This window comes from Strix uralensis, chromosome 4, assembly GCF_047716275.1.
Source record: "Strix uralensis isolate ZFMK-TIS-50842 chromosome 4, bStrUra1, whole genome shotgun sequence".
NCBI lineage: Eukaryota > Metazoa > Chordata > Aves > Strigiformes > Strigidae > Strix > Strix uralensis.
In genome coordinates, this window is record NC_133975.1 from 47,222,662 (window position 1) to 47,235,524 (window position 12,863).

General features: G+C 36.2%; 1 protein-coding gene across 1 annotated transcript in view; it reads right to left on the reverse strand.

Moving 5' to 3' along the window:
* RXFP1 (relaxin family peptide receptor 1) overlaps positions 1-11,743 on the reverse strand; it is a 99,727-nt gene extending 87,984 nt beyond the window's left edge. Inside the window, exon 1 of the mRNA XM_074864937.1 lies at positions 11,203-11,743. Coding sequence (XP_074721038.1) covers positions 11,203-11,743 — 541 coding nt within the window. The remainder of the gene's footprint in view (positions 1-11,202) is intronic.
* Positions 11,744-12,863: the final 1,120 nt, after the last annotated feature.

Here is a 12,863-nt window from a genome sequence, read left to right on the forward strand (position 1 = left end):
TAGCTCTTTTTATTTAGCTATTCTTCACATCCTTATTTTCTTGCAAGTGACTAACTTTTTGAGCTCTAGAGAATAAATTGTTTGCTTCTGCTTAGAAGGGAGGGAATAAATAAAAAAAATAACTTAAAAATTGCTTTATTACCTTTTTCTTTCCTTATTTCTCAAGAGATGAATACCCTCAATATTCTCAAGCTTTTAGACTAATTTTTTCAAACTGCTTCTTCATACTTCAAAATAGTGCATCTCTCTGCGTATCTACAGCCCAAATCACATGCCAGCAACAGCAATGTGCTACAGAGTGATATCTGCTTTGATCTAGGACCAAGACATTTCCTGCAGATTGCCCCTTCCCCACATCATAAAATCTCTCCATGGAAGTGTTAACACTTTTTGATTTGTGGAGTGCTAACTAGTGAAGGTGTAAATAATTTACAGCAAATTCAAGCCTACTAACAAGCAGTTATCTTTCACAAATGCCTTTGAAATGGTCTATATACTGAAAAGCATTTCTTCACAACATATATTTCAGATAACAAACTATTTTTCTTTTTCTCCCAAGATTAATTATTTATCTATATACTGGCAGCTGGAAAACAAGATTGTTTATTCTGTTTGTTGGGTTTTCCCACCATTTAGAAGACTCCTAAAGAAGCAGGTAGTCACCTCAGTCAGTGTTATGCCATGGTCTTCCACTTCTGGCTTGTGGGGACCCTTTGATGTGATCATTTCACAGAATTGTAGCTGTCCTCAGCTTCAGAATGGGCTTACTGAAGTTAGTCATCAAATGAACTGAACTGATCAGAGCAGCCTTGAGCTAACCTCAGACCAAAGAAAGGAAAATAGAATTTGTAATTTCTCTCCTTTGTGAATCTGACTGGTGGTCAGTTATTTACCAAAAATGAAAATTCACTTACAAATAGTAAAATTATATAGTCCCAGAAAAAAAACCAAACATCAAGCTAGTTTCTAGGTATTTTGGGGTCTCCTTCAGAAGATTTACGTTTTATTGCTGTGTTTTCAAAAATTAATTTATCCTCTGGAGCCAAACCCTTGAGACCAATAATAGTGCATATTTTTTTGTTGTCATTCACAGAATTTGGGAATTGAGGTCTAGTACATTATATTTTACATTTCTCATCAGATTAAGCAGCAGTAAGAAAGCCTTGCTGAAGACAAATTTTTCTCTAATTTGGATGCCTTCCCTCCCACCCTGTTAGTTATTTAGGCATAATATCTCCTAGAAATCTCAGTCTAAGAAAATACTGTTTCCTTTTCATTAAAGGGTACATATCAACAGCTGTTTAAAGCAGTCTTACTCTCTTCTCACACTAGAGAACACATTCTGGAAAATGCTGACCCAACAGGCCAAAGTTTACTCTCAACCCATATTTTGGATCTCATACTGTGGGGTGAACTGGACTGATCCAGCACTGTTGCAAATAATGAAGTTATACTGATTTATCCTGAGTCTGGATGACCCTTTTGTTCTTTTATTGCTCTTTGTGCATTTTATAACATGTATGTTCTTGAATTTCCTTATATTTTACATTCACAATTAAAATTGTCTACTTCTAATTACATTTAGATTTGTGATTATAATTACAGCTTTTGCTGTTTAAATGTAAAAAGTATGGAAACCAACCATGCTTCTCCATTGTCAAGAGTGGGAGAAAAGACATCAGGAATTAACTTTATAGTATGAAAAGGCAACCCTAAATTATTAAAAAGAAACACACAAAACACCTCCAAAACCACCAACCAAGTGGAAGAGATTTACAAGGCAACATCAGCCCTGCTTTTTGCAGCAGAGCTAATCTTTCACTAGCTTCAGGTTTATTTAAAATGCGGGGGATATTTTATGCTGAATTATTTTAATTAATTTGCATGTTCATCACTTTAAAGTTTATTGGGTTATTTATTTTGAAACTATACTCAGCTTCATTTATGTAAACACTCAGATTTCCATCTCAGCAATGCCAGAGGAAGTTACAAACAAATACAGAGAAAGAAGACAGGTAAAAACCTAACGTTCCACAAAAAGTATATGCCAACCAAGGCTTCCAGAGAATGAAAGAAATAAAAGCTTCATTCAAAGCACTGAAGAAATCACAATGGTGGGAGATGAGAGATCAAATTTCAGGAGTTTTGAAGAAGGAATTATCCCCTCTGGGGAGGAAAGATGAATCAAACTTTATCAATTTTTGTTCCAAGGGAAGGCTCATTTCTTTGATCTACTTCTTGAATGTACTCATACTATAGTAGAGCAGGACTAATCGAAGAGGTGGTGGCTAAAAGGGTTTCAGCTACTTGATGGTTCTTTCTTTCCATACCCTTGCCCTTTATCCACTAGATTACACTTTATTGACTTCTATGCTGTAAAGAAACTCACAAGGAAGAACGATGTGTTTGCCCAACTGTCACATGACTAACTGAAGGTTGTCACCAAAAAAAAAAAAAAAGAGAGAGAGAAAGATGGTAAAGGAAAACCTTGCCTCCCCTGAAACAAACCAACAAAGCTCACCAAACCAAATACCCAAACCCGAAACTTCTAAGCACAAAACATTAAATTGCATGTTCTTCCTTCAGAGGAGGAGATTTATAAGTAGTCACATGATAGACATTAAGGAAATTTTTAAATGCACTTCAGGGAGACACTGAAGTGCTAAAAGTGCTAAAATGACCCACTTGACAGAGAAACATATGTGGATTGGAATACACCCTAAAACATAAGCAAGCTTGGGTTTTGTTTTCACTCTTATCCTCTACTACAGTGATGCTGATATTCTCTCCTCTGAGATAACAAACAGTGGCATCCATGTTCTCCTGAAGCAGAAGAGATTAACTCAAATGTGTCAGAAGAAAGATTTAAAATAATACATTCCTTAGTTAAGTAACCCTCAACATACTTGTGCTAGGTAAACACTTGGTTGGTGTTTGGTATTTTTTTACTTTCATGTTTCCACATCTTCAATATTTTCTCAGACAATTCCTAAATAACAGCCTTCTCTAGTCCTGAGAGCAGGAAAGCAATCAATAATATAGTTCTGCAGCAAAAATAAGACTTGCATTAAGTTATGCATCTCTTGAAACTGATGTTTTTGTTGGTATCACACAAAGGACGAAGAGAAGCCTGAAGCATTTAATACTCTTCCAGAGTCTAACTCATTTTTATCTTTGTTGGTGTTTTTTTGGGAAGGATATATCTTTGTGGAAATTATCTTGTAAATTGCTTATACCTTTATGACATCACTTGTAATTAAAAAGTGGTGCAAATAACACTGAATCAGTTCCAGCATTAGATAAGACACAGGACCCAGCAGCTCAGCTCAAATGTAGATCTGCTTAATTTATTTATCTGGAAAGTTCAATTATATTTCTTGAAACCAAGAAAGTATTTTTCTTGTCTTACATTAATGGTTAGATATCAATTAAAGACTGTGTTCTCCTTGAATAATAGTTTAATTTAGCATACAGTTATGATAAAATGTGAAACTATATTTGGTTGAGTACCTGTATAACCCGAATGGTCTTTCTTTGGATCTTTAGTGTTGTAAGTATTTCTCTGATGAACTAAACTGCTGATTACTTTTTATTTTTTCATTACATATGCTATTTTTGAATTTGCATCTTTGTTATTTCCTTTATGGAAGGCCAGAGCTTGCATACTAATAATGTTTTCCTAGCAACTAATCTAAACGATGTGTAATTGAACTACAAAGAGCTTCTCAAAGGTGGTCCACAATGTAGTGGAAAGCTTATATGTAAGAGTAAGCAAAAGCAGCTGTGAAAAAGAACTGACAAAATTGACAAACCCTTTTACTAACACACCCTTTGACTAGAGACAACCTAGCACAGACAAGGAGCATGGTCCAAGTAATATTTTGTTAGTAGTTGAATATTTATTACACTTATCTTGAAAAAGGGCAAGGTGGCCTTTCAAGAAACACTTGTATAAAGCCTATGGTCTGGAGTACATCCTTGAAAATGTGTCTCTCCTGTGTATACTTCTAGTAGGAGCAGTTTGAATCACCTGAGACTGATTAAAAAAAGCTGTGATCAGTGATTAAAAAAATTTCTCATATTTAATATGCCCTGGGCAATGCAGAATTCTTAAATAACAATACCTTTATGTACAGCTTTACAAAGAAAGATATTAATACAAATTACATACTTTTTCCACTTCCTTTGTCTATAGAGAATCATAAAGCAAGTCTGCATTGTTTGTGTTGACTACAGAACTAAACTCTTACGTCAGGATTTGGTGTGAAGGGAATGAGGATGTACACTTTGTATCTGTGAATCTTAATGAAAGTCTGCATTAAAATGTTTGGCATCAGAAAGAGAAGGTATATTTATATCTCTGAAAGACAGCAAGATGTTATCAGATTGCTTTTATCTAAGAACTCTTAGATTCATATTAACATTTATTGTGATCTGGGAATGCGAAAAATATAAAAAATGTTTGGTGCTTTCATTTGGATAGTACTACTATAGTCCTCTGCCCGAAGTGTTATCAAGAGTGTAGAAAGGATAACAAGAACTTGTTGATGTCATATTTTATATACATGCATAAATATATAGGTAAAAATATTGCCTTAAATGTATGGATTCCAGAATTAATATCTGACTTTGACTTACAATCTCCTTACAACACAGCAACAGCTTAGTCCAAGCCAATACTCCAGCCTGTTCACAGGGATGGAAGCGGGGGTGTTTTTTCCTCTTACTCAGTCAAAATATGGTCTAAGAATAACAGATGTTGGCTGGAACGGTAACTTGGCTTTTAAGTACCACAAAGGGCTGAGATCTGACCAGCATTCTTGAAGATCAGTTCTCATATTCCTGGGCGTTCATCCAAAGAGGGGATGCTTTGAAGGATTCTTCTGTACCATATTTGTCTTGGTAACCAGCAGAACAGAATGCACCTTCATTCTCTATAAACAAGATAAACTTGTTTTATAACAGGAGGAGGAACAGAATGAAAATGCTTTTGCAAAGGAAATAGTTGACTGATTGTCTGGCTGGGTAACACTGACATTGTTGAAGAATAGACCTGTATGCTAGAACTAAACAAGGGAGGAAGAAGCCTGTGGTTACCCCCACAGTCAATGTTTACATGTTGGCTGTGTTGGTACCAGTATTTCTATTGTAACTGTTTAAAAACCTTGAGAGATGTTTCACTCCAACAGCTAAGACTCAGTTGTTTTTCTGTAGTTTAATAGACATAAAACCATTACATGGCTGAGAATAAGTGGTTTTATAAATATGCAAATATAATTTTCAATTTTTCATATCTGTTCAAAATTTTCTTTACTATTAATTTTATGCAGAACTTCTAATATTTTACTTGTCACCTTTCATTTTGGCAAGACTGTATAGCTGAAAGTAAGTGTTCTTTCAGATTGAACACAACAATTAGCTGTCCTCTAAGTTATCCTGTATTACACTACAGTAACTAAAGACATTCATAAAAACTGTCTAAATACTGTTCAGCATTGATCTCTTCTCTTACAAGTGTCTTTTCTAGCCCAAAATCAACTTTGTATCCCAAATCAAACAAAACTTAATAACAACTAGTTATTTCCTTCAGTTGAGTCTAACTTCAGTACTATCAAGCATTTCCTGAACACAGCCACAGTGCTAGAACAGCTTCCAGCTGAGACCTGTAGGATGCTACTGTAAAGTTAATAAATATACAATTAAAATGCACAAGAAAAATTTAACATCCAACTCCTAGAAAAAAATTTCTTATGTGACCCCCATGAGTTGCCAAATTGGATCACATTGTCTTTTGAAGTCATACTGGTCTAGATGCATCCAGCTTTTGATTTGTAAACAAAAATACCCATTTACCCTGTAAAAATAAAAAGAGCCGATCCTAAAACTAAGGTCTAATTCTGCCAGATGTTGAACAACTCTGTGCTTTGCAACCCCACTTGCGGAGGATTTTATTGCTGAGGTAAAATTTCATATGTAACTTTAGAAATCACCTTCTTAGAGTCATCTTTCAATGGCTCTTTCCACACTGATCTTGCCTGAGTTCCCTCTAGATCCTAGACATTTGATTCTTGTACCACAAGAAGATTCAGATCAAAAAAATTCAATTACACCTCATGTATAGCTCTCTGATAAGAGTGAAGGAAGATTTAGGTGCTTTGTGACTCATCCCCAACTTCAGAAAGCTGAACATTTTCACAGAAGAGATTTTCAAACAATCATAGAGAACAGTATTTATCAAGCAGGTTAAATTCCTTCCAAGAAGGAATGTCACCAAATGACCATAACAGGTAATCATCCAAATTGATATATAATTAAATTATACCATCATCTTGTCAAGTTCATACTTGCTCCTCTTGGGAACAACACCAGATACTTTAGAACAAAGGGGAAGAAATCTTTCCATAAGCAGTTAAATAACCCACTTCCAAAAGAGTTTCCAAGTAACGTCCAAGATCTGTGTATACAATCTTGTGCATCTACTCAATTGATATTTTGATCTCAGTATTTATAAAAAGCTGTTAGTTTTTAAAATCCATGGAAATACATAGTTAGACAGAAGGTAAAGAAATGAAATGAGGACTCCGTATTAAAAAAATTGTTGTGACAACTAACCCATTGGTTATGCCTGTTAGCTGTCATATAGGATTAGTCTTCCCTACTTCTTTAAAGTTGTGAACGACCATTCTGCAAAAAAATTATGTTGCATGACAAGTACATCCCTTCATACAAGCTGCACAACTGAAACTGAAATCCCTTTTGGTTATTTCTGTTTATTCCATCCTTCTCAAAAACTGCCTTCTTTGAGTCAAGTTTTTCTTCCACTATACCTGTCTTAGTCCCTTTAAATTCAGCAGAATCACAAGTTTCAAGATTTAGAGTGGCTTTATAATAAATAATTACTAGCTGCATTGTCTTTTACTAGAAGATAAGGGGTTTGTTGTTTGTTTTAATCTTTCTCTTTGTTTTTAGGAAAATGTCATACCTATATAATAGTAGTTCCTTTTCCAACTTAAGTAGCTTTAATATTAAAAGCATGCATAGTTTGTAACCTGAAAGATCTGAATTCTTCTTGAAACAATGGTAGGAAGTCAACGGGATTCAGTACTTTTTTCTTTATTGTAGGTTTACATCAAACAGTTTTCAGGTTCTTTGCAACATATATGTAAAATGCAGGAGGTTCCTAGCAGAAGTTCAGACATAATATTACAACTGAAACACCTCAATCATCCAACTAAGCAAAAGGAACAGTACAATATAACTCAAATCATTTATGTTATCTTCTAAATAATACCTACCAATCATCAGATGGCTTGTGAAATCTCCAAGAGCTGAAACTAAACCTGTTTTAATGGGCATTTGTGAATAACAGCCTTCTTAAGTACAGCATTAGTCTGTTAAATAAAGTCTTGAAGGGGAAGAAGTCTTGTGGTTGTCAGGTGCCTTATTTATAACTAATAGCCTAATTGGCTTTACAGGTGGATAAGAATTTAATTAACTTTTCCAGTTGGCAATGGAGAGAGTTTATTTCTCTCATATGTTAAAGGAACAAAGGTGTTAAGAAATGGTCAGTTTAAATAATTTTATGGTGCTCAGAATGAGACCAATGCTAATGCTTATTAAAGGAAAGCTTGCACATAGAAACATTTGAAATAGACTATATTTCTACAGAGAAAATGTGCTTAGCTACTGCTTTGCTTTGTTAGTGAGGCTTATTCATAGTCTCTTGCAATGATCGTAATTCAAAAGCAGTTACCTCATAGCATGTTGCTATGGAAAAAGTTATGAGGTTATTTTACTAAAATACGGAGTAGTTGAAAGCTGACTTTTTATAAAGGAGATCATCAAGCTGAAAATCAAAAATTCATGTTATTTAGTTAAAAGTGTCAGAGAAAATTGCTACACTTTAAAAAAAAAAGATGGTAAAGGGAAGGAAAGTACTTTGTAACTGACTTTTAAAACAGACAGGTGCTTTTTAACAGTTGCTCTAGCTAAACCGAGAGTTTAGAAATTGTTTCTTTTAAAAATAATAATGAAAAAGAAAAATGTATTAAGTAAAATAAAAATGATAGTGTCTCTTCAAAATGGTAGAAAGATCATAAGAGGCAACAAAAAAGGAAGCATTAGTACAACTGTCTCTGTTTAAAGCAAATGAATTAAGTAAATGGATATATTGGTAATGGACATCAAATTGCATGTACTTTGCTAAAATGAATTGAATAGAGAGATATAACTTGAGAGTTTTCCAAGTTCCCTGAAAAATTTTCTGTGTGAATTTTTCAAAAAAATTCTAAGTTGTTAGCTCTGAGAGAGAAAATGCATCACAGGGAAAGGCAGCACACATTGTCCTGCCTATGTGTCTCACCCCTCTGCTGGTAGTTTGATCTTCAGCCTGTGGACTGAATTGCCCAAGTAACTTGCAGATTTGTGGCACTCAGTGGTAATTACTATGTAGAGACTTGCCAGGTCATCATGACCAGTAACTCATTCACATCGGTTACAGAGCAGCTGTCAAGTCATAACAACATTCAGCAAGGCTGATCTGTAACAAAGCCAGTCATCTGGGGGTTCATCCTTGCAGATCCCAAATGATATACTTTTAACATACTTTTGATTAAAATTCATACTTCTCAAATCTTATACGTTATTCGTTTCACCTTTTACTGAAAAGGTGACTAATGACTAATGTACTTAATGCTTGAGCTGTGCTGAAACGCATAGGATGTCTGATTAAATATGCATTTAAAGATTAATTAACTTGCTTTGAGTAATCAGATTGTGACTTAACAGTCTGCAACATTACATTTAGTAGAGCGATAAGCCTTTTTCAAAGCCAGCTTTGTTTCAAAGCATGAAGAAAAAGAAATTAATCCTTCTGTTAATAAAATCTCTGTGACAGAAATATCCTTTAGAGAAACAAATTTGCCTATAAAATAAGAACATGAATATAAATAACAACAACAACAACAATAATAAATAATAATGTTAGTAGGAAACTGCCACAAATAAAAATTCTGTACACTAAGCTGAGGATAACAAATAGAATAAAGAAATGGGGAAACATGCCTCTTGCTTAAATTGCTCACAATGGAGCATATTGTTCTGTTCACACAGGGTTTTTTAAAGTTGAGAAATAGTATGCATTTGGATTCTTAAATGTTTTCAATTTTAGTAGTACTTTACCATGCAAGCATAGCTGGGTATTGTAGTAGCAAAACACTCTTGATATAAATGAAGATGTATTAAAGACATCACACTGTACCACTGTGGTAAATGGGTTATGCTAGCTCTAATGAGAAAAATGCAGTTTTGCTGGTGCAACTTGTCAATTTTAGGGACTTCCGCTGGCGTAATTCAATTGAACAAGGACCCCAATGTCTTGTAACACACAGCAATCTAAGGCTGTTGTATTAATTTGTTGATAAAGGAGAAGTGTTAAACTAATGTAGGTTACAGTGACTAGGAAAAGTACCTGTGCCAGCATTTCCTTTTTCATTGTAAAAAAGCAAGGAGAAGAAAGAAGGAAAAAGGACATGAAATGATCCAAGAGTCTCAGTATGGTATAGAAATCACTAGTTTCAGAGATTTTTGCTAAAGAAATATGAAGATTTCATTCAGAAGTCTTTTCTCCCATTTTCTATTGTTTTTCATATCAGAATTTGTTTATCTAACTATTGTAAAGTAAGAAACACTAACTGCAAAAAGCAGAAGAGAGATGGTATACTGCTAAAATGTGTGACCGCTTCTTTGTTTTCTGATCACTGCAATTTAAAATAAGATTGTTCTGCTGGTTAGAAATCTATATCTATATAGTGCCATACATAAATCCAGTCAATGACGCTTAACATATGGTTCATTTCAGTTCCTTTCTTGAGAGAACAACCAGCATGCTGTTGGCATACTGTCTTGACCATCTAGGTAAGAAAGGGTAGAGATATCTAGAGCTTTATGACAGCTCTAAACTTTAGAGGTCTGCCGGGGTCCGTCCTTCTCCATGCAGGAACAGAAATGACACAACACCAATATGATGATCAGATCATCCGTTTATTTCCCAATCCTGGTTACATTTATGTTCTACTAAGTTCCGTACACGCACTCATCTATCTTCTAATAGGCTACAGGTTATCTGCACGCACTGTTCATGCGCCTCTACAAGCATTTGCATTGGTTAATTGCAATTAGTACGTAAAGCCCAAAACTTGCCAAAAACTCCCTTATCTCATACCCTGTTTTGCTCAGACTTGTGTGCTTTTGCTGACCACAGATGTTTCTCACTTATCTGCTATCTTGTGTGTTTTTGCCAGCCTTATTTTGCTGGCCTTGTCTTCGTCCTTGCATTCTTCTGCCTGCACTAACTTCCCTCCAGCGTGGCCCAGACTCCTACATCTCCCCCTTTTTTTTTTTTTTTTTGCTCAACCAAACTTTGCAGCATCTGCTGTAAACATTGGAACAAGCAAGGAAGAATCAACATCAAAAGCAGCAATACTATCAATACCATCAATGCTCCTTTGACCAATGTTTGTAATCAACCTCTCAGTCCAAGACCAATGAGCCAATCTTAAAAAGGACCATGTCCCTCTCTAATATGCTTCATGTTATCTTGCATTTCTGCTAATCGTTGGTGTATGCTCTGCGAATGGTCAGACAAATTAAAGCAACACATTCCTTCAAAATCTTCACATATATGTCCATGTGCCAATAATAAAAATCTACAGCAGCACAATTTTGCAAAGTAGCATGCCTAACACTATCAACATCAGTAAGCAGTGCACTCAGCATTTGCGAAGTTAGATTAAATTGCTTTTCACTCCAACATGCTAATCTACGTATATATTTTTGCATTTATGGCAGCCATTCCTTGCGGAAAGAAGAAAGAAGTAGCTATAACAGTGGCTAATGAAGGTAGCCGTACGTTGTCGTTGCAGGTGTCGTCAAAGGTTCAAACAGATCTGCGTGATCTTGACTCATGTCTCCTACTGGCATTCAATAACTCTCTCATGTGCGGAGTAAACAATGTTAGTTGTCCAAGGTAGCATGGACCACCAACAGGTCGTACAGGAATACCAGGCCATGCTCTATCTCCACAAATCAGAAACACTCCGGGTGGAAGTTTAAAACCTCCTTTGGTGTTTACGGTAAACCTTCCTGTTTTCAAATCATTCCAAGGAGAATGCCCTGTTACATTTTGACAACCTATAAACAAACCTTGTTGTCCACTCCGTGCCAACCAAACATACCATGGGCCATCGAACCAAACCACTCCTGTGCCATTCACTGGCTGGAGTTGAGGAACTGTATCATTAAAGTCCTGCATATTAGTTACAGTAACATCAACATACTCGACAGGCACAACGCTAGCTAGCAAGTCCAGCTCCTGCAAAGGTAAATGAGCTGATTGATTTAAATTTTCAATGACTGTCTTCTGCCAGGCTGCACTACGCATAGTGGGCCGAACATAGATGCCATTTGGACTTAAACAAGTTTCACTTTCGCTACCAGTCAGGTCCACCCTCTGTTGTTTCCAGTACCCATCAAAGTCAGTTTCATTTTCCTGCAACGGAATGCCAATCAAACAGGTTTGAAAAGGATTATCCACCTGTTGCAAACTCAAACAAAAATCTGACATCCCAGCTGTATTTGTCCACGTTACCCAAATATTTGTTCTGGGTGTAATGTCGAAAATCCCTTCACTACCTGCTATAAAACAAATCAAAATAAACATCGCCAACGTTTGACACTTTGCCATCGTTTTACCTCTCTTTTCCAGTTATCCTTGTGCACCTGACAGCTTCGAGGAATGTTTATTCCAACACCACAGCTCCTATCTACTACCTTATTATTTTGCCTAATACATTGCAAAGCTAAGCATTTACAAAGCTCAAAACTAATTTCTGCTAAAACTCTTTGCCTAAGATCTTCAATTAGGCTTAAAGCCCTAGAAAACTGCTGTTGTTCTCTAAAAACTCTAATCTGTCCTTCTGTACCAAGAGCTTATCGCTGATATACTGACCTACCTATAAAATCAGACAACCAATCTGCTTCGGTGTAAAAAGATAATCCGGTCAGCACACAAGTGACATTTATACACACTTTCCCGATCATGAGCATGCGTGACTCTCCAAGTTCCCCTGTCGCACCATGCACAATGTATAAAAACCCAAGGTCGACAGTTTAGACCATGTTCCGTACAAGCTGTGTCATGTTCTTCAAGCTGTTTTATGGTGAGTGGCTGTGTTCGAATAGCCGCCTAAAATGACTGCAGATTCGGTAAAAGACAAAGAACTTCACTGTTTGCTGGATGTAGTGCCGTTAACAACGACGTCAGGACCAAGTTCAATCGATGTTGGTGTCTCTGAAGTGCCTCGGGACACAGAGTTGGTGTCGTCATTCTTCGCGATCCATGGTTTCACCCACTTTGCGGGGACCCACTTGGGTGAATCACTACCTGTAGAAACACAAGAATAACCCCTTCCCCAAGTTAACAACTGCATAGGTCCCTCCCATTGCCCAGATTGAGGGGAATACAATTGCACTTGAATTTTTTGAAAAGAATAATCATGCTTGTTTGTTTGCACATGTATTCGCGCAGGCGGTTCATCTTGCCCTCCACGTATATTAAGCCAATTTAAAACAAATAATGTTTTTGCCAATATCTCATGAGGGGAACCCCCTGTCTCCCCCTGTTTTTTCAAAATACGATTCAATATACAATGGGCGCGCTCAACGATTGCTTGCCCAGTAGAGTTGTGTGGTACTCCATGGAGAAGCTGAATTCCCCAATGTTGTAAAAAGGCAGTGGTGGAGGCTGCCCGATATGCGGGACCATTATCAGTTTTAATTTTCTTTGGACACCCCATAACCGCAAT